Below are 27,648 nucleotides of genomic sequence, written 5' to 3'. Positions count from 1 at the left end.
GGGGGGGTGACGATACTGTGAACTGAAGAGAAAGCTCAGATAAAGTGCCTACAATGTTACCTGTAGATAAATATTATTTATTATGTTGTTCGGTTTATTGTTTCGGTGTACTGGGATGAAAGCTAATGTGTTCAAAAACTGTAATGATGTCGAATGATATTAGCCTCGATATTGACTTCGCAATAACACTTTGAAGGTTTCCTTAGCATATATTACTGTTGATATTGTTGTTGACCCTAGGATAACAGAGCTATTTGACCAAAGTCAGTATTAGTTTATTAGTCGTCGCGGTGTGAGGTACTGATGTAAGATGGCTTACCGTTTGGATGTTTTAAAAGTTTACATTGTTTGTTAATATTATTGGAAAACTAGTTAATCGATTAGTGTGATTTTTATATGAATATATTGGGGTTTTACTTGGTAGAAAAGTTGATTATAATAAAAATATAGCGTACCATATTTGAGTTTCTTTTGGCTTTTTATTGCAACCTTTTTCCTCATTGATCACTTTTTATTTTTATTTTAGCATTGTTTAGGTAAGTCGCTGTGTTTCGTTAAGTTTGGTATTGTCTAACCGCGCATGCTGCATGTTGCCTGCTGCATCTCAACGCTTGTCGTTTCGCCTCGCGCATTCACCGATCGTTTTCCTTTTCTTTTCGTTCATACTAATATAATTAATAATTTCAGGTAGCAGAGAAAGCCCCGGCTCGGGAGACTACATTTATTAACAAAGTCTATCGAGGGCGATGACAAACGTGTACCGTACAATGCGATACAGACCAAAGTCCATCAATTTTCTCGTGTCTGTCGGCCACGGCCCGAGGACGCGCCGCACGCTTTACTTCCCAATAAACGTTTTGACCTCCTCCTTGTTTTGTTTCTTTTTACTTTTCCTTTCGCTTTCGTCACAGCACTCGTTGGTCACACTCACAGTAGTATGTAGTGTATGTAGGTATCTATGTATGTATGTGTATGTAGTATGTATATCGTATGTATCTATGTATGTATATACGTATGTATCGTTGCTTGTTGCGTGTGAAGGCTGGAGGCGCGGCGTTTCGAGCGCGGCATGACGTGGTGGGTGACGTGGGTTTCAGGGCCGGAGGACGTGTCGTTCTCGCGCATCGGCGGGCTGTCGTGGGAGCAGTGGTCGGCGCGGCTGGCGCTGCCGCTGTGCGGCGGCGGGCGGGGCGGGCGCGAGGCGGCGCGGGAGCCGCGCGAGGGCCGCGACGCGTGCTTCGCCTGCCCCGACTGCGGCCGCGGCTACAAGCTGAAGTCGTCGCTGCGCAACCACCAGAAGTGGGAGTGCGGCAAGGAGCCGCAGTTCCAGTGCCCCTACTGCGTCTACCGCGCCAAGCAGAAGATGCACATCGCGCGCCACATGGAGCGCATGCACCGCGAGCTGCACGTCAAGCCGGAGCCCTACATCAAGCAGGACAACGTGGACGCGTGCATGTAGCCTTTGACAGATTGTGATAGATGTGATGCAAGCCTTGTGATAGTGGCGCCGGCCGAGGCCGCCGGTGACGCGCTGCATACCTACCGTACGATTTTAAACTCATGACGAATTACTGTTAGTATTCGCGCTGATTGCACTATTTGCAGCGGTGCTACCGACTGTTGCATTTATTCACTATACGTTAAGGAAAGTGATTTCGTGTCTAGGTACGCTTTTTTTAATTTTTTGATATTTTTATATGTACAGCATTTTACTGTATTTTATCATTCCTGGTTTACTCGTAGGTAGGCGTTAGATCGATAGACGGTTTTCCTCGCGTAGGAAACGTAGTTTGTATTTGTTACCAATCGCAGTTACTATTTGCTAAAGGGAGGCGTCAGCTTCGCGGCGGGGGGCGGAGCTGCGGACGCCCCGTCTCGCCCGCGCACCGCCGCGATTTCGTTTTGTATACCTAGCCTAGTTTTAATCGAAATGAAGCTATTTTCGCTTAGTTAGCAAGCTCTAGTTCTTTGCCATAATGCATGTTCCATTATTTTGTAATACTCAGATAAGTTAATTTTTAATGGTTTATTTTTAGATCTCTTAACGTGTAATGCATTTATATTAATTAAGAACTCATTTGAAATTATATTTTGATAATGTAACGCGATCAAATAGAGATGCTCTCGATAGTTAAGTTCCTCGTGATGAAGTATTTTAGTGAATGTTTCCTCGACTCCGGGACCAATGCGGTTGTTCAGAGACGTTTCTGTGAGTGCCTTATGTCGTAGTTGTTGACGTGGACTTGTAAAGTCGAGCCACTGCCATTCAAATATATATCGAAAATCGTGCACAAAATATTTGTTACGTTTGATGTTGTAATGAATCTTCCACGTAGTTATTCTAAGTATTTTATACATTACCATTTAGGAGTTGTAAGAATTAGTCTGTAGTAGGGTAGGCAGATATACTCAATCGATCACAAGCCGCTTTATTTTATTATTTTAAAGTTAAATCGTCAAAAAGTTCCTTTAGATGTGTCGTATCGATATTCGGATCATGTATGTGTGGAATGCGGAGCGCGTACAAACTTGCCATTGAGTATTTCTGCATATTTACTACATAATTATTAGATATCCGTCGGAGTTACCATCGTACAATCAATGTAGACTTCACAAAGTACAAGCATGCAAGTCAATTCAATATTAAGTGCCTTTGAAACGTTAGTCATTAGGATTTAAAACATTTCAATGCGAAATTGAAATCGATGATGTAACTTGTTATTGCTAAATATCTAGGTTGTGACAAACATACGAGCTATGTCAATAAACGTTTGTACTATATCAAGTTAAATTCCTGACAATAATGAGGCGGCGACGCCCTGCTAGTATTACATAGCTGTGATAACTTTACTCTCAAATAGAAGTAGACCACACGCGCGGTCGACATCTGGAAGCCAAGTGAAATGTCGCTCGTTGAGTCCTAAGCCAAGTGAAAGCAAACAATCTTATTTACACTATAACAATAGCTCCCTACAATATTAACGATGCCACACACAATGAGATTGTCAATAAGAAGTTACAGTGATTAAATGCATTTGATTGTATTTTTATAAACATTTTTGTATTTTTAATAAAGTTGCTATTCTTGATAAACACTTGTTTTAATGTAAATTGTTATTTTTATCACCCGATGTTTTAGTTGTAAGGGCTACAAGTAGTATTAACCTTTTGGGGTGTATTGAATTGTATAAATAACAGCATCAAATAATTTTAGCTATTTTGTATATATTTTTATATTTAGAATAATGTTATGCATGTATAATATCCTAATGCTAATTGACTAAGTTAACTTAAAATGGAAATAGCGCAGTTTATAGTCGATTTCCAATTTAAGTTTGAATCGGTGAATTCGGTCGCATGCCCTCTGGAAATGAGATACAATATTTAGACTTTAATTAATACCCTTAGACATTGATAAGAGCAAATTAATGGGAGACATGGTGCATTATCCTACGCTTGCGGCACATTATTTTCTATAGAATATGGTGGCTTCGCTTCGGCACTCGGTGGTAGCGGGCGCTTTATTTATTTGCACGTATTTATTTTGTATTTGCTCACTTTTCAGTTGCACAGTTGTACTCGCCTTATATATTGGGTTACGGTACGGCGGGGCTGGCGTGCGGGGCGGGAGGCGGGCCCGGGGGCGGGGGCAAGGCGCGCTGGACGCTGCACGAGTGCGGCGACTGCGGCAACAAGTACAAGCACAAGGGGTCGCTGCAACGGCACATGAAGTACGAGTGCCGCAAGCAGCCGAGCTTCAAGTGCCCCTACTGCGTCTACCGCGCCTACCAGAAACACAACTTGCTGCTGCACGAGAGACACCTGCACAAAGACCTGCCCGAGAAGGTCGACTTCGTGTCCGAATGACCGCCCGCCCCACAGGTCTCAGTACGTTTGACCCTCACTAACCGCCTTACTAACGCCCACTCCCACTGCTACACCTACAACTACATTGCGCCTAACCGACCGTACTAACTCGTGCTACTGCCCTGTCTGTACCGCGCCTAAACGCACTCGCTCTCTAGTAGCATGCTGTTGGGATCTAGAAGTGGTCACGGTACGGATATCAGCAACTGAGACCATTTCTAGGCGTTAAATGTCCGATTTGTACAGACGAATTTGTAAATATTGACTTCTCTTTTGCAGTCCTTTGGCAGAAACAAAGGAAGCGGAAGATTCTTCTACTTAACTCGAAGACACAAGACAGGAATGGCGTGAGGCGGGGAATTTCATTATTACTAGAATTTTAACATTACATTTAAGGAAATTCAGTCTTCCCACTAGCAACAGTTATTAGTAAAAGTTACCTTTAGAAATAACGACTAGAAAATCTGTAGTCTTGCCATAAAGTTTATATTTATGTTAGAAAGACATTGTTGAAGTAAACTAATTGTTTGGTTTTATCGTTTTCAGATGTATTTTGCCTTACTAATATTTATGAAAGGAAACTATACAACGGCAGCTATTAAATAAGTAGTTATAATATTAATTCTGCGGGTATAAAATACGTAACAGGTTTCTGAAACGAAGATGTTGCCAGAACAACTGTGTTTCAGAGTTATCTTTTTGAAGATGTTATTTTATAAATAAGGCAATTTTGTTTTCGATTTTTATACATATATTATAATTTGTTACATTTTCTTGTTCTCGTTATAAATTAATATTAAGCGTGTGTTGGTTGTGTTACCAAAGAAATTTATCTTATAAATACTAAAATTTTATAAACCGAGATTTGTATTATAGTGTTCAGTATTTCTGTTAACCTATATTATTTTTTGCATTTGTTACTGTTATATTAAGTTACCTATAAAGTTCAAATGATTACCCAAGCAATATTTTAAACCAAAGACTCTTCCAGTCGACTAGTTTTGTAAGAAATAAGTGCCTTGAAAACAAATAATATTAAGTCCCTAAATTATTATTGTTCATAGTTAAGTTTTTATAAAAAAATATATTTTCCACTCAAGTTATATTGTGTACATAACTTAGACAACTAAAATATATTGATACGCACACTTTTTTATGCAAAAAAAAAACTTTTTATAGAGATTTTTCCAATTTTTCAAAAAGAATATACGAACTTGCATAGATATAACATAATAAAATAAGCATAATAATTAAGTGTTAAGACCCACCAAAAACTAACAATGAAGAAAACAATTTTTAAGCTAACACTATATACTTTTGTTATAACATATAAATTATTTAAAGAATGTTTATACATGGTAATTAGAAGCCAAAGAAATGTGTCTACTATAGTCTAAAATTGTGATACGATAGTATCAATGATTTACTGTGTTCCTAAAGAAACCATTGTCAATTTCTCTATGTGCCTTAACTAAATTTTAACCATATTTTATAAGATTTTGTGTGATGTCTATGACCTGGTCAGATTTATATACAAATTAGCATCATAAGAGCTTAATCTGTGCAAGAAATTAGTCACTTTGAACGATTACGAATCAGTCTGGTTATCTTTGGAAATACGAAGAAGTTTGTATGTAAATTTGAAAATTGAATAGTCGAAATGCTTAGGACTGACTGCGAAGCACCGGCAACATGGCGGTTGGTCGTTTTGTAACAGACACGAGATTTGAACTAAGCAACAATATCATTTAATATAGGAAGTAAATATCTTTCATATTGAACAATCGCTAGTTCGCGGTACGTAAGATTTGGAAATGGAGCTTCCTGTTGCAATAAAAGTACATTACGGGCGATCGGAAATAGTGAATTTTATACATTGGTCAACGAGTTGCTTACAAACTGTATACAAAGAACTAGCCTATCTAACGTAAATGTTACAAAAAAAAAAACAGTTTGGGAAAAAACATAAAGTTGTTTTGACGTGTCTCTTATATTTTGCTAATGAATTGTAACTAAAAATAGGTACCTGAATTCGAAAAAACATATGATACTACCAATTTAGGTAAAACAAATATGGATAAAGTGTCTTTTTAAATGTTAATTCAATTCTTCACCAGACGATTTTGTAAGACTAAGCACAGATGAAGAAAAATGCATAATGAAGGAAACTAGCAATAATTAAATTGCAATATTTTACTATTATTATAATTTTTGATATATTGTTACCAAGAAAATGTCTTTTTTGCGAAAATGATCGCACAAACGTTAACAAATTGTTGATGATTATTTTAAGTTCAGATGCATAAAGCGTGTTTGGTTTGATTTTTTTAATTAATGATTATGCATGTGAATAAATGTTCTTGGTTTAATAAAATCCTAGTTTTTCTCATGGATATCCTTTTTGAACTATACCAATATGTTACTATAAACACCGTAGTGATTTAGTAGGTAGGTTGTCAACAAAGAGCGCCATTCGCATTCAGTATTAAGCTTTTGAGCGTTTGATTTCATTGTTGCAGGTGAGGTGGATTTCTTTAAAACGATGATGCAAAACATTTTGCCTATCGTGCCAATGAAGAATAAAAACTACTGGTCGCGGTATGAAACGAGTTTCGAGTGTGAAAAGTGCAAAAGGAAGTACAGGCACAAGAGCACCTACAGACGACATGTTACATACGAATGCGGGAAGGAGCCGATGTTCAGGTGCCCCTTCCTGGAGTGCACCTACAAAGCGTACCAAAAGACCCACACAGACGCCCACATCAAGACGAAACATAAAATAACAGAGTTAGAATACAAACGATGATGTGCGCGAAGTGACTATAATTTTGTGATATTAATTAAAGTTTAAGTAACAGTGACTTTTTATACTACGTACACCTGTGACCGGCAAATAGTATTATATGATAAGAAAGCAGTTGTGATCTTTTATCAACATAGCGTGATACTTGTTTTAATGAAAAATGCGACAAATGTAATTTTTTTGGTCGCTGATAAAAGACTACCTAGAATTTTTTGTGGATGTGAAAGTCAGCCCTATTGTCACCTTTTTTATTTATTGACTTTAGATCAACAAGTATCGTAAAGACTATACTAGGACTTAAATCGACTGGATCAACTAAACTGAGATGTGAAAGGGTTCACTGATTTACTTAAATCGTGATCTGATCTGCAAGTCGCCAATTTTAGTTGAGTCGATGATCTACGGTGGACGTATTATGTGATGCGTATTATCAATCGTTATCAAACAAATGTTTCCTTTGTTTTTTTTTTAATCTTTACTCTTATTTTTTTTAATTCGTATTGGATTTTGGACGAATTACATAACCATATGATTTTGACATTTAATGTCAGAATTACAAGAATTTGACAGCAGCCATGGTTTGGTTATGAGGAAAATCTTTATTATTTTGAAATATAAATGATTAAATGAAAAGTTTTATAAGATGAATCGACTACTTTGTATGAATAAGTGTTTTTATAATTTAAGACAAAACCGAGTCGTTTCCTTGGCGCCGAGTTTACTGAATGCGGCGAAAGTTATACCCAATGTTTGTGTTAGTCGTGGAATGAGTAATGAAAGGAAAAAAATAAAATCGACACTTAATTATATGATAGCGCTCGGTATAGCCACTGTGGGCTTAAGTTACGCTGCAGTGCCGCTTTATAGAATATTTTGTCAGGTAAGGAACAATTGTTGTTTTATGGTATCCAAAGATGTTACTGGGTGTTATAATAATTTGCTCTAGCTGAAACTTTTAAAACCGTAACGTTATTTCAAAATGTATTCATATAGGCATACAGTTACGGTGGCACAACAGGGCAAGCGGAGCCCGCTGAGGCAGTCAGCAACATGAAGGCAGTGCGGGAGCGGCCAATTAAAGTGCGCTTCAATGCTGATGTTGCCTCTTCTATGCAGTGGAATTTTAAGCCACAACAAAATGACATAATGGTTTGTATAACTAAATTTTATAGCTTCAAGCACCGAATAAGAAACAAGTACTTAGTTTATCAAATTGTTTTATAGGTGCTGCCAGGAGAGACAGCGCTGGCATTCTATACAGCGCGCAATCCCACAGACAAGCCTGTAGTAGGCATCAGCACATACAATGTCATACCATTTGATGCTGGTCAATACTTCAACAAGATACAGTGCTTCTGCTTTGAGGAACAGATGTTAAATCCACACGAACAGGTCTGGTCATAAAATCTAACCTCCTTAAAACAATAGTAATACAGTTTCTTCCATGATGTATATTTTGTTATAGGTGGACATGCCAGTATTCTTCTACATTGACCCAGAGTTCACAGAGGACCCCAAGATGGAGTATGTTGAGGAAATAGTGCTCTCTTACACATTCTTTGAGGCTAAGGAAGGTGTCAAGCTGCCTGTGCCTACTTTTGTAAAGTGAAACAGTTGTACAAGATATAGTAAATTCAAGACTATGACAGTGAAAGTTTAGTTAATTTGTGCAGTATTTCAGAAATAGGTTATTTTAAGGCACAAACAATGAACTAAGGACTTAAAACTTTTGTTTCAATTTTTGTTGTAATTGAAAATTAAATAAAAATCTATGTTTTTTAATTGTTGTTTATATGCAAATCCTGCAGACTATTACTACTCTGGGAGAAGACACAAAGAATTGTTTTTAGAGCTGGTTATGAAATGAGAATACCACAGATTATCCAAAATCCATCTTTGTATATCATTTACTGCATTAAATTCTTTAGTAAATGAGGTCTATGGCTGGGACGAATCGTAAGTCCTATAATAAACAAGACAATTGAAAAGGAGATGGATTTATTTTGAAATCAAGTTGTGTGAGAGTAGCGACGCGAGCTAGGCCTTGATGGCGGCGGTGACGGGGTAGCCGCGGCGCAGGCCCATGCACTGGTCGCGGTCGATGAACAGCGTGGCGGCCTTGTTGCGCAGGTCGGCCTCCAGCGACGCGCGCACGCCCAGCAGCGTCTGGTGCGTGCCCTCCGCCGTCGCGATCTTGGACCGCAGCTGCTCCATCGTGTCCTGCAGGTCGCACACCTCCTTCACCAGCCTGACAACACAACACTTGATTTACCCTCACAGAGTACTTCGTAGTGGAAGAATAATTCAGGGGATAGGATTGATATCTTTAGATCGACTAAATTCAGACTAAATGGAGTATAAAAATTAAGATTATGGTGCAGGAGGAAAGGCAGTGACCTGGTCTGCGCGTAGTCGCGGCACTTCTCGAGGTGCGGGCGGTTGGTGCGCGCCTGCAGCCGGCTGTGCGCCACCTTCATGGGCTGCAGTTTGTCTTCAATAGCCTTGTTCAGCAACTCTAGCGTCTTCTCGATGTCGAATATCTCGTTCTGAACCTACAGACCGAAATTTGAAACTTATTTTATACACGTAAAGAGTACCACACAAACTCACATAATGGCAACCTGTAAGAAAGAACATGTGAAAATACCACTACAGACAATTTAGATAAGTTCCGGTCAATTACGAAATGTGAAACATCCGTTTAAATGGAAGACTGTACCTTGTGTAGATGTAATTGCAGTTTGTTCTTGATCTCGATGGTTTCCGCGATGCGGCGCGTGAAGGCGCTGTTGGTGTTGCTCCACTGGTCCCAAATCTCCGTCGCAGAAACGTTTATCAAGTTGTCCGTGTCTGAGAAGCACACCATACCAAACACTTAATCCTTACTACTCATGGGTCCAACAAATAGATAAGCCGCAACTCCGTAGGATCGTTCTACATTCTTTTAGACTTTAAGTTAGCAGCGGACGTCCACTATTCTCACCCGACAGCATCTGCACAGCCTTGGCGCGCTCGGACTGCGAGCGCTGCAGCGTGGCGGCGCTGGCGGCCGCCCAGCGCACCGCGTCGCACACCGTCGGGTCGTAGCGCTCGATGCCCGCGTAGAATTGTAGCCCCTGCACACACACGCACTAACACATACTAACTGCTCAAAAATTGTCTCAATGACACTCTTACAATAATTGAATGTTCTTGACCTTGGAGAAGTTGTTGAGCTGATGGCACATGTTGTCAATGCCGAGTGCATACTCCTTGTTGCGCATGTCGCTCTCCAGTTCGTGTTGTGTCGCGCGGCAGTTCTTGGCCTGTTGCCGCACCTGCACACACACACGCACTCACACACATATATCATACCCGCTACTCCCATGCTCGAACTGACAAAAACAGTGCTCGCATAGAAAATAGTTTATACTTGAACGTACAAGTTATATGAAGGATAAATGAAAGACCTATCGCATTTAATAATTTACCTTCTCCAACATGTTGCGGAACTTATCCTGACACTCGCGCAAGATCGCCACCTCCTTGAGTAACGACTGTTCCACTGTGTCGTGCACTTGCTCCAAACCTATACGATATAATGAAATTAAATAGAATATTGAATATTCTGCAGCCGGTCGCTGCCTTTATTCGCCGTAGCAAGAACGACAGTGATGCGAAGTGAAAAGCAATGCCGGGACAGTGTTATACCCTGTCTCTTCTCGCGGTGATAGAGGCACTCCTGCACTATGTGCAGCGGGCCCTCGATGCCGGCCACGGCGCGCTCCAGCTGCCGGCGGGTGTCCGTCAGCCGCTCGCACGTCGCCACTAGCCGCTCCATCTCTATCGCCACCTGCACAGAGCGTCACCCGTCTAACTCCGTTATTAACATGCATACATTACATGGTGATGTCACTTCTACCCCTCTCATTTCACCTCATTTCGCCAGAAGGTGGTGTCCGTGATACGTTCGCCGATCTTCCTGCCCGAGTCCCGTTGCCCTTGCGCACCGATTTCGTCTGTCTCCCTGTGGCAGGAAGTCATTAATTACATTAAAACCTTATTTAATTTGACAAAAAGTTGCATTCTTTAGACTTAATTTGTACGCTAACCCAATATTCAAGGCAAAGTATCTAAACTTACCGTAACATCCTCATAATGTCGTTACGGACTCTCTCCGAAAAATTTCTCTTGGCATCTGATTCGTTGTAATTCCTGATGCTGTTCTGGTTCCACTCGTGCTGCGTGTAGCGCGTGTAGAGCGCCGCGCGCGCCGCGTGCTCGGGGCTACGGTCGAACCCGGTGACCAGGTTGGGGAACCGCAGTGGCTCTGCCGCCATACCCTCGGACGTGTAGCAGGGATCAACCATTGTGTTTGTTATCGGTTGCGAAGGCCTGGAAACACATGTGCGTCAGTAATGTAATCATGAAATGTAGCTGTTAATAAAATAGCGAAGAAACTTACATAGGTGTTACTTCTATTTCTTCGTAACCCATGATTGGTCTCCATGGGTGTTTTTTTGGAGTATGGAAGCAGTAACCTACTTGTGGCGGAACACTGGGAGTACTCCCAGTTGGTTTTACTGGGCTCCATTGTTGAAGTTGCTATGGAATTTAAGAGAGTATAATTAATCATTAATTTTAAGGTAATTTCCAAAAAGTTGCATGATATATTTCGTACCGTACACATGGACACTTCTTTAGCCATGGTGATAAATTAAAAATATGTTTATGTACAAAAATAAATTAGTGTAAAATAAAATTAAGTCATTCCAGTAAAATTTGAAATAATAACATTGTCATTTATTTCAGAATCACCGACAGCTACGATTTGAACAGTATTACAAAAACTGCTGTAAATAATAGAGAATATAATTTGTAGGTGTTTCGGATATATTACAGTTATAATCTCAATACGTAGAAATATTACATAGTTATTTACATAGTTATTATTCTGCTTAAAGAAAGATAGATTAAAAAAGATATTTTTATAAACAGTATTCTTGAACGCAAAACAAAACGTCACTGTCAACTGAGATTGTCAAAAACATTTGTATTTGACATTCTCAACAAAACACCATTTCATAATGAAATTTTCATTCAATTTATTTCAACCATAAGTTCAAGTTACGGATAATAAATTGTTACGAAGTGTAGTTATATATAAAACTTGATTTAATAAGCTTCTAACTGAAAGAAAATAACATCGACTATAATGAATAACGTCCCCGAAAACGCACCTAACCGTAATGTTTTTATTGTTTTATAAATTGATTTTTCAAAAATTGTCCTTGTTCATCTTTTTCCTAATTAAAATATTGTAGATTGCCCGGGAACCCAGAGCGAGGACGCGGGGAAGGCCTCGGCTTGTGCAGGTTGTCCCAATCAGAACATTTGCGCGTCAGGTAAGATAGACTTTGAGCCTTTAAAACTAAATTATTTCGCAATACTTACACTGATTAATAGTTATAGTTAACGAAGGGCACGTACGATAGATGTCAAAATAAGTTCTTACTCATGTAAATTTATTTGTTGTTGAGAATGATCTAAACTGATATTTTAAAAACGAAAGATTTGTATTCTTGTGTGTATTGAAGTAACTTAAAAATCACAGGGCTGATTCTTTTACCATTAAAAAGCTACCTTGTCAGTGAGTACATAGGCTATATTTTCTCAATTTTTTTTTAAATACATAGGGGATAAGTCGCGCGCATCAGCTAGTAAAGTTTTAAAAAGGAAAATTATGAACTGAGCGAATGCTGTACCCTTTTTAAGACTAATTATTGAAGTAAGATTATGGGTACATTTATTGAATTAATTGTATAAGAGGAAAATGTCAAAACAACAGTGTAATATCACAAAATTGTCATGGAACATGAGTTGGTTATTACAATTTGTCTTATAATGTACAGTATACAATGTTAGTCTATATGCAGGTGTGCCGGCGGGACCAGATCCAGCAATAGAGTTGATAAAGAACCGTCTCAGTAATGTGAAGCACAAGATACTGGTGCTGTCGGGCAAGGGGGGTGTGGGCAAGAGCACTGTCACATCCCTACTGGGGCACGGCCTTGCTGCAAGGTTCCCTGACAAGAATGTGAGATCATTTTACACTATTTATTTGATTTAGAAGTTCAATGACAATATTACAGTTATTTCCAAGAAAGCCATCCTTAATAAGTATTAATGCTTGATTTATAATAACTTAGAAGTTACTCCAAAAATAAAATAGTAGTTAATCAAATATTATATTGTGAAAATGAAATTGTTAATTTCCGCAGATTTTTAACTATGTTCTCATAAACATAACATTGAAATAAAAAAGTGGCAAATTATTCAGTCACCTAAACCCTAGTTGAAATTGTATAAAGAAGCACCAAATAGTATAAGCAATGTATCGAAATTTAGATATTTAAATTAGGACCTGATTCCCAAAGCCTTACAAGTTATTATGAAATTCCATGACATAGATTGTTTTGCACTCACACATAGTGATAATAATTACTACTAATACCACAATTACTACTCCTTTATAATATTAGTCGCGAGGACTTTATTAGGGAAAGCGGTATCGCGTCTTCACAGTTAAAAAAAAATTAATCCACTTTATATTACGTTCTAAGAAATAAGTTAACGACTTTACATTTAAATATGGCGGGAAAATTTTACGTATATAACCATCGATAATTTTATGGCAATTAAAAATATGTTTACCCTGTTATATCTGGAGCGTCTTTCGTAAGAGTTACCGAAGTCCATTCCAGTGGAGAGGGTTGGTATTTGTGAGGCTCAAGGCGACGTATCGATTGGCGGGAGTCACGGCAGCACGTGGCACCGACTGGCACCTCCGCATACAGTGGATATAAAGGCCAATAAGGATATAAAGAACTTACGTATTTTCGCAAATGTTTAATTTCAAATGAACATTCCGAAAATACGTGACATTGTACCGTAAGAGTAAGGTTCCAAGTTTGAAATATAGAAATCAATTATTGCAGGGGAATATCGGCCATGGATATGTAACGTATTGAAGGTCCGTGAAAAATTAAAACATTCAAACTTGCATCTTATTGAAAATAGAGGTCCAAAGGTCTAACGCAACTCTCGATATTTCAATGTTAATACAAATAAACGAAATAACAACAATGAAACATTTCGTGTTGATATTTTAATTCTGTTCGTAGGTCACAATATTACATAAAATAATTAAGAACTACCGACCGGAAAATAAACAGCTTCCGGTATACGGTTGAAGGCGAACCACAACTTAGGTTTGACCCAATCTGTTACACGCACATACAAATTTAGAAACACGTTTACAACGACAAGGGCACATGAGAAAGGTTTATTGTGTTTATTTGTTCTGCTTAGTTGAATACACGAAGTAACCTTTAGAATGTCAGTATGATAAAAACATATAATTGAGAACACAATACCATGAGCCTTGTTTACTTACAAGTTGAAACCACTTATGATGGTAGGCGCTAGGAATCCCGAACTTAAAAAAATACTCAAGTCCTTAACATGCTTAGAGTCGCTCAGTTGTCATTAAGAGCACTTAGTGCAGATTTCGTATGCATAAACTTAGGCGAATTTGGGTGGTTGCCTACTCGTTTGTAACGTTATGATAAAAAATGACTATGGAGTTATTATTCAGATCGGCATCCTGGACGCAGACATCTGTGGGCCGAGTCTGCCGCGCATGCTCGGCGTGCGCGGCGAACAAGTGCACTACTCCGGCTCGGGGTGGTCACCAGTCGTAAGTAACAAGTTGCAAATTCATTTCAATCTATTTATTTAAATGTGCATTTTACATGACTGAGCTAAATTATTGTTTCATTGATAGTAGCGATTTGATAATAATTTTGAAATGTCAAACATTTTTATCGAATTTATACCATTAACTACAAATCTCAGAATTGTTTTGTGATTTTTCATAGCATGAGAGCAAAGTTTTAACTGTTATCACGGTATCTTATCTCCCGCTGTGCTCCGGCCGATACAAGTAAATTATAAATTTTAATGGCGAGCACAATACTTGAAAATGCACTATAACTTAATCCACAGCCATTAACTACTTTTTGTAAATACGAATGGAAATATACGAAAACTTTGTCTGTATATAATGGTCCAATATATTTGATTTCATGATAACTTATTTCATCTAATCGAATTGACGACTAAGGGCCGTATACTGAAATAAAACACTTCGTAAGCTCCGCTTGCAACCTGAGAGATATCAAAATTTATATGTAAAATGTCGTTGCAGTATTCTGCCGTAGTTTACTAATTGCTGGTAGTTATACACCGGGATATTAATATAAATAAGTATGTACTGTTTGTTGTTAGTACGTGGCGGACAATCTGTCCCTGATGTCTATCGGGTTCCTGCTGGGCAGCCCCGACGACGCCGTCATATGGAGGGGGCCCAAGAAAAATGGTGAGCTTTGCGCTTGGCACTTGTCCATTTAGTACTTAACGTTTAGTACTTCGTTTTGTGTTACACGAATTTATTAAATGGCTAACAAAACTAGATGTTTTTGAAAGTGCCAAAAGAGAAGATTTATATCGAGTAATAAATGTTGCGTTGCGTAGGTATGATCAAGCAGTTCCTGAGCGAGGTGGAGTGGGGCGAACTGGACTACCTGCTCATTGACACGCCGCCAGGTGAGCCTTACACGCTGACACACACAATACCCACTTTGACACATACAATTCCCACGTTAACACACAATGTCCACTTTGACACATACACTGCCCACTTTGACATACACAATGCCCACTTTGACACATACAATGCCCACTTTGACACATACAATTCCCACGTTAACACACAATGTCCACTTTGACACATACACTGCCCACTTTGACACGAACAACGCCCACTTTGACACATACAATGCCCACTTTGACACACACAATTCCCACGTTAACACACAATGTCCACTTTGACACATACAATGCCCACGTTAACACACAATGCCCACTTTGACACATACAATGCCCACTTTGACACATACAATGCCCACTTTAACACACACAATGCCCACGACACATTGTGGGCGCTGTGGGCGCTGCGGGCGGCGCTCTCCAGCCGCAGGTGTGCGCAGGCACGTCGGACGAGCACCTGTCGGCGGTGGAGTACCTGCGCGGCGCGGGGCTGTCGGGCGCGCTGGTGGTGAGCACGCCGCAGGAGCTGGCGCTGCTGGACGTGCGCAAGGAGCTTTCCTTCTGCGCCAAGCTCGGCGTGCGTCTGCTCGGCGTGATCGAGAACATGTCTGTCTTCATCTGCCCCAACTGCAAGGTATCCTTCATACGTTACACCGCTTTATTTAATAATATCTAAACATTGGACAATTTTACCATGTTCGTTTTCTTAAATCCGCATTAACGAAGTTTGCGTGTGACAGCTCGTAGTTATTTAAGTTGATGTTAGTGATTGACAGGAGGAATATTGAACTTACGACATGGGCTTTCAAAATTCTTTATTTTCAGTAGAAATGTGTATGATGTGTAAGTGGTGTTACAGAGCCGCAGCGAGGTGTTCCCCGCGACGACGGGCGGCGCGGCGGCGCTGTGCGGGGCGGGGGGTGCGGCGGGGGGCGAGGGGGGCGCGCCGCTGCTGGGCGCGCTGCCGCTGGAGCCGCAGTTGGCGCGCGCCTGCGACGCGGGCGAGAGCTATCTGCAGCGCCACGCGCCCGCCTCCGCTACCGTTGCCGCGCTACAACACATCTTGGACAGTACGACTCTGCTCATAATGCCTACACATGACATTTTTAAATTCATTCTTTGTAGTGAATCCTGATTTTTGCCCTGTCCACACTTGGCCAGTCCAGTTGGATAGATGCGAAGTCATAAATTGTTCGACTCACTGATGTCAGTTAGCGTTCACCCTGTGCCAGTTTATTGACATTCGAGATGTTGAGCGTTACTGATCAACTGTACTGGCCAAGTGTGAACCGCGCATTGTAAAAAAAATTACCGTTGTAACATCAGCTAATGTAATATTTCGTCATGAAATTGTTAAAACTTTTCAACACTACATGACGTAAAGATATATCTGAGATATTTTTAACTGAATTTTCATTTTGCTTTCTTTAGTCAGTAATCTGATTTGTTTGATGTTTCAGAAATCGTGGCGGCGTGCGAAGGCAGCAGTTGAATGTATACAAGTTATTCTTCTGTGGACTGTTTACTTAAAAGACCAGACAAATGCAATGTAATGTTAAGTTTTTGCGAAAATAACTTATGTGAGAGTTTTTATTAACCTATACTATGACGATGTCCCTATAAGTTAAATCAAATATATTATGTATGTTGTTTCCATGTAAGCTAGTCAATATGTAAAATTAATTAAAATATATATTTTGAATATTGAAGACATTGACTTTTTATTAATTCCTATTCGAAAACTTTTAGGAACATTATTTTCATTTTTTTGTTCAGATTATTTATATGAATTCATCATCATCATCCTCCTTGTCCTATTCCCATAGGCGCAACAGGTTTTTGTCCTCCAAATAACTCTATCATACGTCATCTCAGTCATCACTCCGTTTTTTATCATCTCACCTTTCACGCAATGGATACATCTCTTCCTAGAACTACCTTTACCGATGTACCTCCACACTCATAATTATCGTTCTCCTTGTAACATGCGATTCATCCCTCCTCCTAACATACCCATACCATGCTAACCTTTTACTCCTTACCTTCTCTACCACTGGGGCTACTCTCAAACTTCCTCTAATATAACATTTCGTACCTTATCCAATAGTGTTACCCCACACATCCATCTTAACATTCGCATTTCTGCCACATGTAGTCTCTTTTCATCCGTCCCTTTTACTGCCCAATATTCAGATCAATATCATGTCCGCTGTGTTCATTTTCTTGTATACTAAGAAATTAACTTCTTCATTCATAAGAAACTAATAATCTTTTCCTTTCCTTAAGAAATAAAATAATTTCATAAACACATTTTTCTAATCAGATAATTTTCCTTGCATAGCACACTAGATAAATATTGTCATGTGAAACGAATTCACTTTGACATATGACAGCAAATGACAATTTGTTGATCGGGGCGAAAATTTTGAATTTAAAATCTTAATTTTCAAATTATTTCAACATTATCCAATTACTAAATTTCGTGTCCTAAACTTAATACATAAATAACACAAAATGATCTAGAGTTATTATCAAGCTTGTGCTGTTGCGCAACTTTAATTTTGATTTCATGAGGACGAATGAGTTCAGATAAAAATGCCTTCTCATGAAGAGGAAGATAAGCCTTGCAGGGCTTGCAATGACTTTAAAACATGGTCCAAGAAACAATCAAAGACCAAGAAAGACACTCCTGCCCCGTCGACTACTGCACCGGTAAGGTTATATAGTTAAGGTCCAAGTTTGCTTGAAATTCTATGAATCCCTGAAAAGCATATTTGCACTGATAAATTAACCTTCGTAATAATTTCGAATTCGGTGGGACGATAAACTAAAAATAATTCAAGTTACGTAATATTAATATTCACAAAGGTTAAAAAAATCTACAATGAAATGGTATGTAATATGTTTTAGCCCCCCGAACAAGGAAAAAGAAAGGATTGTCCTTTGGATAAAGAAGAGTTGGGGGTCTCAACATGGGGATTCCTTCATTCAATGGCTTCATACTACCCCGAGAAACCAACTACATCACAAGCTAAAGACATGGATAAATTTTTCAAACTGTTTGGAGAATTTTACCCATGTGAGCCATGCGCTATAGACTTTAAAGAAGAGTGAGTATTACATCTTTCTATTTATAACAGTAGCTCTATTTATAGTAAAAAAAAACATAATTTTTAAACCATGTTAAATTCATTCATGATAAGTGAGAAATCCCCATAAGCTCTACTTGTTCAAGTGAATTTTTCTGATTTTTGACCGACTTCCCAAAAGAAGGAGGTACTCAATTCGTCTGTATGTTTTTAAATACTATTTTGTACATTTTTACAGTATTAAAGCACATCCACCAAAGACAAAATCAAGAGATGAGTTAGCGAAGTGGTTGTGTGAGCGACACAACACAGTGAATGTGAAGTTGGGCAAGCCTGTGTTTGACTGCAGCAAAGTGCATGAGCGGTGGCGCGACGGCTGGTCCGATGGTTCTTGTGACTAGCATTTACTACAAAGTAGTCTGCTAATGCGGGATAAGGGTCTTAGTCCAATATTAATATATTATTGTACAGTACCATACTGCAATTTTGTTTCTGAACCTGATGTATAATGTCACTTTTTTATATCTGAATTGGTTTTGTAGTTTTAGTCCCTCAATTATCAGCACTCATATTAAATCCAAGTGTAACAAGCATTAGATATTTTTTATGTTATCCAATGTTTGGTGGTGACATATATTGAGACTCGGGTTGTAAATAGAAGCTTGTAAATAAGGAACTCACTACTGTGTACATAATCATTTTAAAGGTTTTGGTTTCATTAATTATTTTTAATAAATTGTGCTCACAATTTCTGTTAAAAATAAAATTGAATGTAGTTCTAATTTTGATTGTTACATAGCTTTATGTAAGTGAAGAATTAAATTTTTGCCTAATTTTTGATACAAATTGGATTCAAAGTTTACAAAATTGGATATTTTATGATTGTTATATTAATACTATAAATGTGATCATACAATAATACTGAGTTTCATAAGGTTGTATTTGGAAGTGTTTTATTTTACATTTTAATGTTTACACTTGCAGTACAGTTAGCGTGACCGACATGCAGATGTTTTGTACAGAGTTAGTAGTAGTATAATTTGTTATGATAATAAAATCACGGTTCCTAAATGTTGTTTTATTATTTTTGGCACACAATAGAATAGTTTTAAGTTTTTTTTGGGCCTTCCCTACCTTTATGATCCTATACAGTGAGGGAAAAAAAACATCTTTTTAAAATGTAGCAATTTAATTGTCAAATTCTTAAAACTACAAGAATACATTGTTACAAATATCACGTTATATTTAAATAATACAAAAAGTCAGACGCGAGTCACGTCACAAGGCACTTGTTGACGAGTTTGTCTCCACTAACAAAATGTTCATTGCAAACATGTCTCTGTGGATGTTTCGCAGTGGGGACTCAGCGCCAGTGACACAAGTCACTGTTTGCTTTGTTCTCATAAGAATTCCATTTCCCGCTCGATGCCCACGAACTTCAGCTGCTCTGTCGGCCCGTATCTTCATAAAACAATTTAAATTTTATTATTTGTCAAAATAGTACTAAATTGTAACTAATCAAATATACAAATTTAGTATGCTTAGTTTTAAAAGTAAAATTCGACTGAAACTAAATTGATGATAAATAAAATATCAATTTATTGCCTAAAAAGGAATACAAAATATCAGATAAATTAAATAAAATAGTAAAAACGTTTTTATACTATTTGCTGATTACTTGTAGCTAAAGAAAAAGATTTTTCAATCATTTTCTAAGGAAGACTTATTTGAACCTTTTTATACAAAATGATAAAAAAACAGCAGTCAGTATGTGTGTGTACCTGTAGTCGAAGAAGAGCTCCTCCCCGGGCTGTATGGCGCGCTTGGCGAAGATGCCGATGCGGTGGTCTCCGTTCACCATCATCACCTTGGCGTAGCAGTTGGGGTTGATGGAGTGGTTCGCGAACCGGATCTTGTTGCCCTTCCGCGTCGCGTCCACCACGAAGTCTGCCATACAACGTATCGCTTGTTGCTTATATACTTATTATATTATAAAGAGGATTTTGTATGTATTGAAATAAATGAAAATAACCGGGAAGATTTAAAAAAAAATTTCACCATTAAAAGCTATGTTATTAGTAAATAACATAGACTAGATGTTTTATTATTTTTCAAGTACACGCGGGCAACAGCTAGTATAGACTAAAATAATCAAAAAGTAAATGAGATCTATTTTCGTTGTTCATGTTTTAATAGATTTTTTTTTTCCGGCGGTTTTACGAACAAATTTGGTCAATATGTGTTCATTCTTTTTGGCGGTAAACTTAAAATAAATATCCATCCATCCATTCATCTAAACATTTACATTTATAATATTAGTAAGAAGGAAGTATTAAGAATTATCTAATCCATTGAAAGATACCACAGAATGTGTGTGTGTGTGACCGCACTGACCGTTGTTGAGGTTGAAGAGGAAGGAGCACATGTACTTGTCGTAGACCTTCCCGCGGCGGTCCGCCTCGTCCTGCGAGATGATCTCGCCGCAGTACTCCGAGATGAACTCGTTCTTGTGCGCCGCCTCCTTCAGGAAGATGCCCCAGCCCGCCACGTCCGACGGCGCCAGCAGCAGGTGCTTGTGCAGACCCCTGCGCACATTTTTATATTACAACGTGATAAGCTACCGCTGCCAACCGAAATGTGCATTTGAAGATTGCAGCAATTGCAGCGCTGACATTGCAGCAATGTTGTGTTTGTGTTTCAGTAGTCGTGCACCTCTGCACGGAGACGTTGCGGCAGTAGACGTGCGCGTGGGGCGCGTGGGGCGCGTGGCGCGGGGCGGGCGCGGGGCCGGGCGCGGGCGCGTCGGCGCCGCACGCCACGCACAGGTCGGGGTCGCACTCGCGCACGCCGAGGTAGCAGGGACACTGCTTCGTGTTGCACTGCGCCTTGCACCGACACCCCGGGAAACGGTTCTGGCCTATTTATTTATTTTTTATTACATAAGGTGGCAAACGAGCAAGCGGCCACTTGAATCCGCCAAAATGACGAAGCGACGGCTGCCCATAGACATCCGCAATAGCAGATGCGTTGCCTACCCTTATCCGACAGAGGAGGAGACGCACATAGAGAGGATATTTCCGCTTCTTATGATTCTCCTCCACCGTCAAATCCACTTCCCCTTCCCATCCTCTCCTTATAAGAATAGTGTGGTAAAGAGAAAGGGACTTAAATTAGGCCTCCGGCACCACACTCATCGGACGAAACACTGCATTGGTTCCATTTGACGCCTGTCTTCTGCATAGTCGTGGTACTACTGGGGGCGTGCCGGACCATTCATGCGAAGATGTTAAAGCGGGCACTACTACTGTCAAAATGATGCCTGGATGTCAACGTGCCTTCAAACTTGACAATTATACATATATTACCATCCTTATCATTTTACGAGAAAAACTGAGATAGAAAAGGATAACTGAGATAGTAAGGCTAAGGCTAGTGTTAGTGGATGTAGATTCTAGTGAGGTGTGTGAGGTGTGTGTGAGGTGTGGGGGGTGTGTGAGGTGCGAGGAGACTCACAGTCGCTGCTGCACTGGCAGAACTTCTCGCAGAAGTTCTGCGACTGCAGACAGGGGCACATGCTGTCGCAGGGCTGGTTGGGGTGGTCGCACGGCGTGTAGTTGTACCTGACGACACACATTACTTACATACTAGCAACATATCTTATGTGTTCTAAAAGATTTTTACTGTAAACTATTGAAATTAAATTAAATTGTATTATTAAACGAGCTGTCGCCCGCAAATTTGGACCACCATTTACGCTATTTCCCAGCACAGAATTAAAAAAAAAATAGCCTATAATATGTGTATCTATTTCAACTGTCTCTTCAGTGAAAGTCCATTCGAAATCGGCCCAGCCGTTTTGGAGACTACCCGGGACAAACGCGGCTTGCAGACAAACAGACAGACAGACAGACAGACAAAAAAATTAGATACGATTTTTTTTTATTAGTAACGCAAATACCGACACTCCAAATTTATTATATGTAAAGATATAGGTAGTAGTTTGAAGGAATGCAAGTGCAAGGTGTATCTAACACGTGGTGCGAGGCGGAGTCCTTCTTGAGCTGTATCTTGCGGCAGTGCACGGACCACAGCCGGTGCTTCTTCTTCTTCTTGCGCGGAGGAGTCAGCTCCGCCTCCACGCGGCACTCCTCCTGCCCCGTGCGGATCCAGTACGAGTACACCTGCACACGTAATAAAGATGTTTTATCTGGAGTAACAGGTTTGTTTTGTATCTTTGTCTGCCGCGCTGTCCGTAACTAAAATACCAATCACTAAAACGAGATAATAAAATGATCAGAAATGAAACAATTCTATAAGATTTCTAGAAGAAGGTTGCCACACATATTCTTAACTTGGGTCTTTGATAGGAATTTTTCCCTTTTGTTTATCTATCTATCTATTTATTTATATAGTTAAGTTACGATCAGGCTTTAGTAACAATCTAAGTAACATAAAAGTAAATCAAAATAAGATTAAGGAAATTAAAAAAGTGTTTCATTGCGGTTGTTTTGTAATTTTCGTTCGTTCATTCGTTCATATTGTTGGTCTACTAATTACTTTGTTTTATTTATGAACAAAGTTCTGTGTAAGTGAACACATGAGTGGTGTGGTGGTGTGGTGGTGTGGTGGTGTGGTGGTGTGGTGGTGTGGGCAGCACCTGCTGGCAGGTCTTGGACAGCATGAGCTGCGCGAGCGCGCAGTAGTTGGAGGGGAAGACCTTGTGCAGCGCGCGGAACAGCGACTGGTCCGAGCCCGTCCACTCCGACTCGATGTCGCCCACCGTCAGCCCTGCAGCCACACGCACACTGCCATTGCACTGCCATTGCACTCCGCACTTCGCACTTCGCACTTCATACTAATATTATGTAGCCTAATCTGCTCAACATATCTCGATAAAATTCGACATAGACAGAGAGGATAGTCTGGAAGAACACATAGGCTACTTTTGATCCTGGAAACATTTACGGTTCCAGTAGGATACAATTATTTTGTTTTTTAAAGTTTACATAATAATTATGCAACAGTCCAACATAGTTTACTGAAATTTTGCACAGATATAAAACAAAATCTGAAGTAACACTTGGAATACAATTCGTCCATATAAAGTGTCGGGGGACGAACAGTTTTTAGGTTTTCTCACATTTTTTTTAAAATACTATGCGGATAAATTCATAGGATAATATTTAGGGTAGGTATTAGACTAGTGCAGTACACACCGAGCGCGTTGTAGGCGGGGTCAGCGGGCGGGGCGGGGTCGGCAGGCTTGCCCACGCCGTTGGAGCTCCAGTTGCTATTGCTGGAGTTGCTGTTGCTGCCTGCTCGGGTATTAAAAAAACAAATTATATAAATTATCGACTTCTTAGACAGTTGTAGGTCACCCCACTCCTATGTCGCGCTACACAATTATGTTCTGCATTACGATGCGTGCGTATTTCAAGCCATTGACATATTTAATTTCTATAAAACTGTAAAGTACAGAATGATTGAAATCTTAAATTAGTATGAAGTTGTATGAGATGTTGTTGGACCTTTCTGGTATCTGTTGCTGTCGTTGCTGTCCTCGGAGGAGGCGTCGTTGGGGGAGTCGATGGCGTGCGCCTTGCCCGACTCCTCCTCGCCCGCCGCCTGCTCGCGCGCCAGCTTCTCGCGCATGCCCTCCTGTTGCCACACAACTTACAATATTGTATCAAATTAACACAATGGATGGATTATTAAGAATGATGGACATTTGAGAAAACGAATAACGAAATTTGTATAATCGTTAATGCCGATTCCGTCGATAGTTTGTAGTTGCAATAATCATTGAAAGAATGCTAATGTTTTAAAAATCTATATCTATATTTGTACTTATATTATAAAGAGAATAGATTTGTTTTTTTTGAATTTTCGTGTGTATTGATGTAACTCAAAAACTACTACACCGATTTCAAAAATTCTTTCACCATTAAAAAGCTACGTTATCGCTGAGTAACTATAAGTTGTTAGTGTGGTGTTGCATGTTGTACTAACCAGGAGCATGTAGCAGCTGGACCCGCAGGGCTCCGCGAAGGGCTTGAGGTCGGGCCCCTTGCGCTTGCTCAGGTTGGGTCCGGGGTGGCACGCTTGTAAACCTAATTTAATGTTAACTGTATACGACACAGCAGTGTGACACGCATACCTCACATTCACAACATCCTCATACATTCAACTTTTTTATCTCATACAAATCAGAAATTTCTCATTTGTTTACATTCAGATTGTCCAATTATACTCTTTTATGCATCTCTTTACATAAACAGTCATGCAGTTTATTTCAACTATACTATTTCAATGATAATATTTAAGATGTTAAATCTCACACAGCAGCCATACTTTAAGTCCATACTTGAATATATCAACTTAGAACTAAGTACTTTGTGCATAAAAATAATAATTTTGACAACTGGGAAACATCTCTTATAAATCCGATTTATTTTGAAATTTTTTTTTAAAAATCACTAATTAGTAATAATCGTTATAAACACATAACTACATACAACCAAACTAAAATAATAATATGATGAGACAGAACAGTTAGATTAGGATAGCACAAATAATAAAACTGAGCAAAGTAACGGGCGACATTAAGGGTGCGTTTTCATTGTTCATTCACAGGGTATATGCGAATTCAACTACCGCACTCAGAGACAAGTCTAGCAGTCCTTTAGTATAGATAGTTCCACAATAAGGCTACATTAAAGGACTAAATAACTGTCATTAATGGGATTTTTAATGACATTTGATGCAACAATTGTCAGTGCGGCAGTGAATAATAAATGTTTGAGCAGCGGTCTGCAGAAGTAGCGAGGTAATGGCGAGGTAACGGCGAAGTAACGAAGAGGTAAAGGCGAGGTAATAACAAGGTAATGGTGATGTAAGGGTTGCGGATGACAGGCTTACCTGCGCCCTGACTGCCTGTCAGCAAACAGACAACACATGCCGTCAGCCCACACATTGTTATGCAATTATTATAGTTATAAGTATTTAAACTTCAAAAACAGTAACGCAATATAAAATTCAAATTCATTACAATGAGATCTTAAAATTTATTTTAAGTTAGATGAAGTTGACACTATTTATGGATGTTTGTGATTTTTTTTGTCGCAATGCAATATAATATGACTATATGCCTGTCTATGTTTTTATATGGTCTGTTCTCACATATTTTTGTGTATTATTATGGAAATAAAGACTGTTCCATATTGTCATGTGTGTTTAATATTGATAATACAGTGTGGTATGAGAGAGGGAGTGTGTGTGAGAGAGTGAGAAAAACAGAGACTCACGGTGCAGGAAGCAGTCGTACTTGAAGCAGCGGCGGCAGAAGAGCGTGTGGAAGGAGTGCATGGTCTGCTCGCGCGGCACGGACTCCGCGAGGGGCCCGTCGATGTTGGGCGTGCACTCCGGCGGCAGCGCGTCCGGGTCGCGCAGGGACGTCAGCTCCACGTATCTGCACATCATGACCATCACCAGCTCACTATATGTCCCCATTGCGGCTCGGAGCCCAACTTAGGGGCAACTTCACACATATCTTTAAATTTCTGCACCAAAATGTGCAGGTTGTATCATAATATTTTCCTTCAATGTAAGTACTAAGGAATAAACTAGTAAACAATGTTATAAAATATGCAAAATCATAATCATATGCTTATAATTATCTAAAAATGCATACTTTTCCCTCAGTTCTTGAGCTGTGCCCTTGTCTGGGAACTGTGAGCTGATAGCTTGGAATATTGTGAAGATCGGGAACTGCTTATCAACAACTGCTTTCTTCTCACCATCCTTGACTTCTTCTATTTCCTTCTCTTTACCTTCTTTACTTGTATCTTTCTGGAAATAAATAAAAATCAGTAGTAAGTAAAATTTTAACTAATAAGTTAAATGAATAAAAACAACCCTTACATCTTTCTCTTCTTTAGAGTTCCGTAGTTCCCTCTCCTTCCTTTCTTCGGCAACTTCATCTTTTGTCTGATATGTCATAAGTGCATGCACCAGATCCACAAACAGCTGGTCATCTATAAAACCTCCTTCTTTGTCACCTACAGACAAAACAATAAGCTGTATATGCATCTACAATACCATGATATGAATAATGTTAATAATTTCATATTAATATGGTGATCCATGGTATATATCACTTTTAAAATGATATGATCGTAAAATAGATGCAGACCTAAGCAGCAACACAAGTAAAAAGCTGTATTTTTATATACTTCAAACTTTTCTACAGTAAATTAAAAGTAAACACACTAGTACCAATCTTTTAGTTCTGTTAGTAAAATGTCAGTTGTACCGTGAACTTTTCCATCATAGTTCTTAATGAGCTCCTCAATGAATGTCCCATCCTGATCCAGCACCTCATCCCCCATGTATGGAATATTGTGAAGCACTGTCTCATCCTCCACCATGAAGTTCTTCTGAGTCGGTGCCCATGTGTACATAGTGGGTATAGGGTTCACAGAGTTTATAATACGGATAGGCACTTGTTGTGTTGTTACAACTCCAGATGCTGAAATAAGTAAATCCAAATATTTAGGCATTCATTTTCTGATTTTCTTAAAATACATAACCACATAACTCAAACCCGTAACACGCGTAAAGTAATACGTACAATCAGTATATGTAACTTCAGCTCTTTTCATGAGACTCTCGTGGCTAGGACTAGGCGATGGAGGAGGCCAAAAAGGCCGACGACCCCGTTCCGCAGTCTCCGATTCACGCGTCTCTATCGCCTCTGACATTATACGCAAGTTTCGCGCCCAGGCAACTTTTACTTCGTCCGCTCGTTTGAATCTCTATAACAGTATGCATTCAGTATGTAAAGCAAGTTTTAAAATATTATGCGGAACATAAACTAACATTTAAAGAAAAAAAATACTGAAAAATCCAAGCCGCCTTTACCTTCATTTGACGAAGCCTCATATATTCCGATTTTACTCGTTTCTTCCATTCTGCCGATACTTTTGATTTACTCATTAGATAAATTCAATTTATAAAGCTAGTTTGCAAACTCTGTAACATAAGAAATCAAACGCTACCTTTATTAAATTTATTTGCTTTTGCGGTTTACATTTAATTTGATTTAACAATTGAATTTGAGATTTGAGTTGAGTCAATTGACAAGAGGAGAAGAGACCATTGAATTGACAAAGACTACAGATTATTAATTAATCCAGATAGACAATAGTCTTGATTTGTGGTTACAATTGCCACCTAAATTAT

The 27,648-nt window shown here is 39.2% G+C and overlaps 6 protein-coding genes across 11 annotated transcripts in view; 4 read left to right on the top strand and 2 right to left on the bottom strand.

The window, feature by feature from the left end:
- The window catches only part of LOC106100270 (longitudinals lacking protein, isoforms A/B/D/L), a 16,294-nt gene extending 9,570 nt beyond the window's left edge, over positions 1–6,724 (top strand). The window contains exons 6-7 of one of the 5 annotated variants that reach the window (XM_013279073.1): positions 3,566–3,882; positions 4,147–4,239. In XM_013279073.1, the coding sequence (XP_013134527.1) occupies positions 3,566–3,867 (302 nt within the window). In that variant the 3' untranslated portion in view covers positions 3,868–3,882; positions 4,147–4,239. The other 4 variants (XM_013279074.1, XM_013279075.1, XM_013279072.1 and 1 more) reach the window with 4 other exon arrangements.
- Positions 6,725–6,824: 100 nt separating this feature from the next.
- Positions 6,825–8,452, top strand: LOC106100272 (cytochrome c oxidase assembly protein COX11, mitochondrial). Its single transcript, XM_013279077.1, has 4 exons — positions 6,825–7,550; positions 7,664–7,819; positions 7,895–8,062; positions 8,136–8,452. Exons 1-4 carry the CDS (start codon positions 7,314–7,316, stop codon positions 8,277–8,279), a joined length of 705 nt encoding a protein of 234 aa, XP_013134531.1. The 5' UTR covers positions 6,825–7,313; the 3' UTR covers positions 8,280–8,452.
- A 199-nt stretch (positions 8,453–8,651) lies between these two features.
- LOC106100269 (tektin-3-like) lies at positions 8,652–11,436 on the bottom strand. Its single transcript, XM_013279067.1, has 11 exons — positions 11,331–11,436; positions 11,115–11,254; positions 10,793–11,044; positions 10,586–10,676; positions 10,361–10,502; positions 10,141–10,238; positions 9,868–9,987; positions 9,654–9,786; positions 9,390–9,520; positions 9,068–9,222; positions 8,652–8,918 (listed from the first exon to the last, which is right to left on the bottom strand). Exons 1-11 carry the CDS (start codon positions 11,355–11,357, stop codon positions 8,708–8,710), a joined length of 1,500 nt encoding a protein of 499 aa, XP_013134521.1. The 5' UTR covers positions 11,358–11,436; the 3' UTR covers positions 8,652–8,707.
- A 286-nt stretch (positions 11,437–11,722) lies between these two features.
- On the top strand, positions 11,723–17,006 carry LOC106100304 (cytosolic Fe-S cluster assembly factor NUBP1 homolog). The gene is made up of 9 exons (XM_013279127.1): positions 11,723–11,895; positions 11,974–12,054; positions 12,586–12,746; positions 14,307–14,408; positions 14,999–15,089; positions 15,245–15,316; positions 15,760–15,953; positions 16,179–16,389; positions 16,780–17,006. Exons 1-9 carry the CDS (start codon positions 11,865–11,867, stop codon positions 16,809–16,811), a joined length of 975 nt encoding a protein of 324 aa, XP_013134581.1. The 5' UTR covers positions 11,723–11,864; the 3' UTR covers positions 16,812–17,006.
- Positions 17,007–17,695: 689 nt separating this feature from the next.
- LOC106100261 (FAD-linked sulfhydryl oxidase ALR) lies at positions 17,696–19,479 on the top strand. Its single transcript, XM_013279059.1, has 3 exons — positions 17,696–18,031; positions 18,230–18,429; positions 18,647–19,479. The coding sequence occupies exons 1-3, from the start codon at positions 17,915–17,917 to the stop codon at positions 18,807–18,809; spliced, it is 480 nt and encodes a 159-aa protein (XP_013134513.1). The 5' UTR covers positions 17,696–17,914; the 3' UTR covers positions 18,810–19,479.
- A 99-nt stretch (positions 19,480–19,578) lies between these two features.
- On the bottom strand, positions 19,579–27,554 carry LOC106100291 (histone-lysine N-methyltransferase E(z)). 2 transcript variants are annotated; one of them, XM_013279113.1, is made up of 16 exons: positions 27,328–27,553; positions 27,038–27,221; positions 26,720–26,935; positions 26,329–26,465; positions 26,099–26,256; positions 25,713–25,876; positions 24,418–24,518; positions 23,937–24,066; positions 23,625–23,723; positions 23,066–23,196; positions 22,441–22,589; positions 21,922–22,028; positions 21,121–21,325; positions 20,803–20,993; positions 20,190–20,355; positions 19,579–19,869 (listed from the first exon to the last, which is right to left on the bottom strand). In XM_013279113.1, exons 1-16 carry the CDS (start codon positions 27,400–27,402, stop codon positions 19,809–19,811), a joined length of 2,274 nt encoding a protein of 757 aa, XP_013134567.1. In that variant the 5' UTR covers positions 27,403–27,553; the 3' UTR covers positions 19,579–19,808. The 2 variants fall into 2 exon arrangements, with proteins under 2 accessions (XP_013134567.1, XP_013134568.1); XM_013279114.1 differs by having other exon boundaries at positions 19,777–19,869; positions 24,418–24,509; positions 27,328–27,554.
- Between the last annotated feature and the right edge of the window lie 94 nt (positions 27,555–27,648).

The sequence above is a fragment of the Papilio polytes genome, unplaced genomic scaffold (genome assembly GCF_000836215.1).
Source record: "Papilio polytes unplaced genomic scaffold, Ppol_1.0 DF824058.1, whole genome shotgun sequence".
Taxonomy (NCBI): Eukaryota; Metazoa; Arthropoda; class Insecta; order Lepidoptera; family Papilionidae; genus Papilio; species Papilio polytes.
The sequence above is the reverse complement of the archived record's forward strand: the minus strand, read 5'-3'. Positions and strand labels throughout refer to the sequence as shown.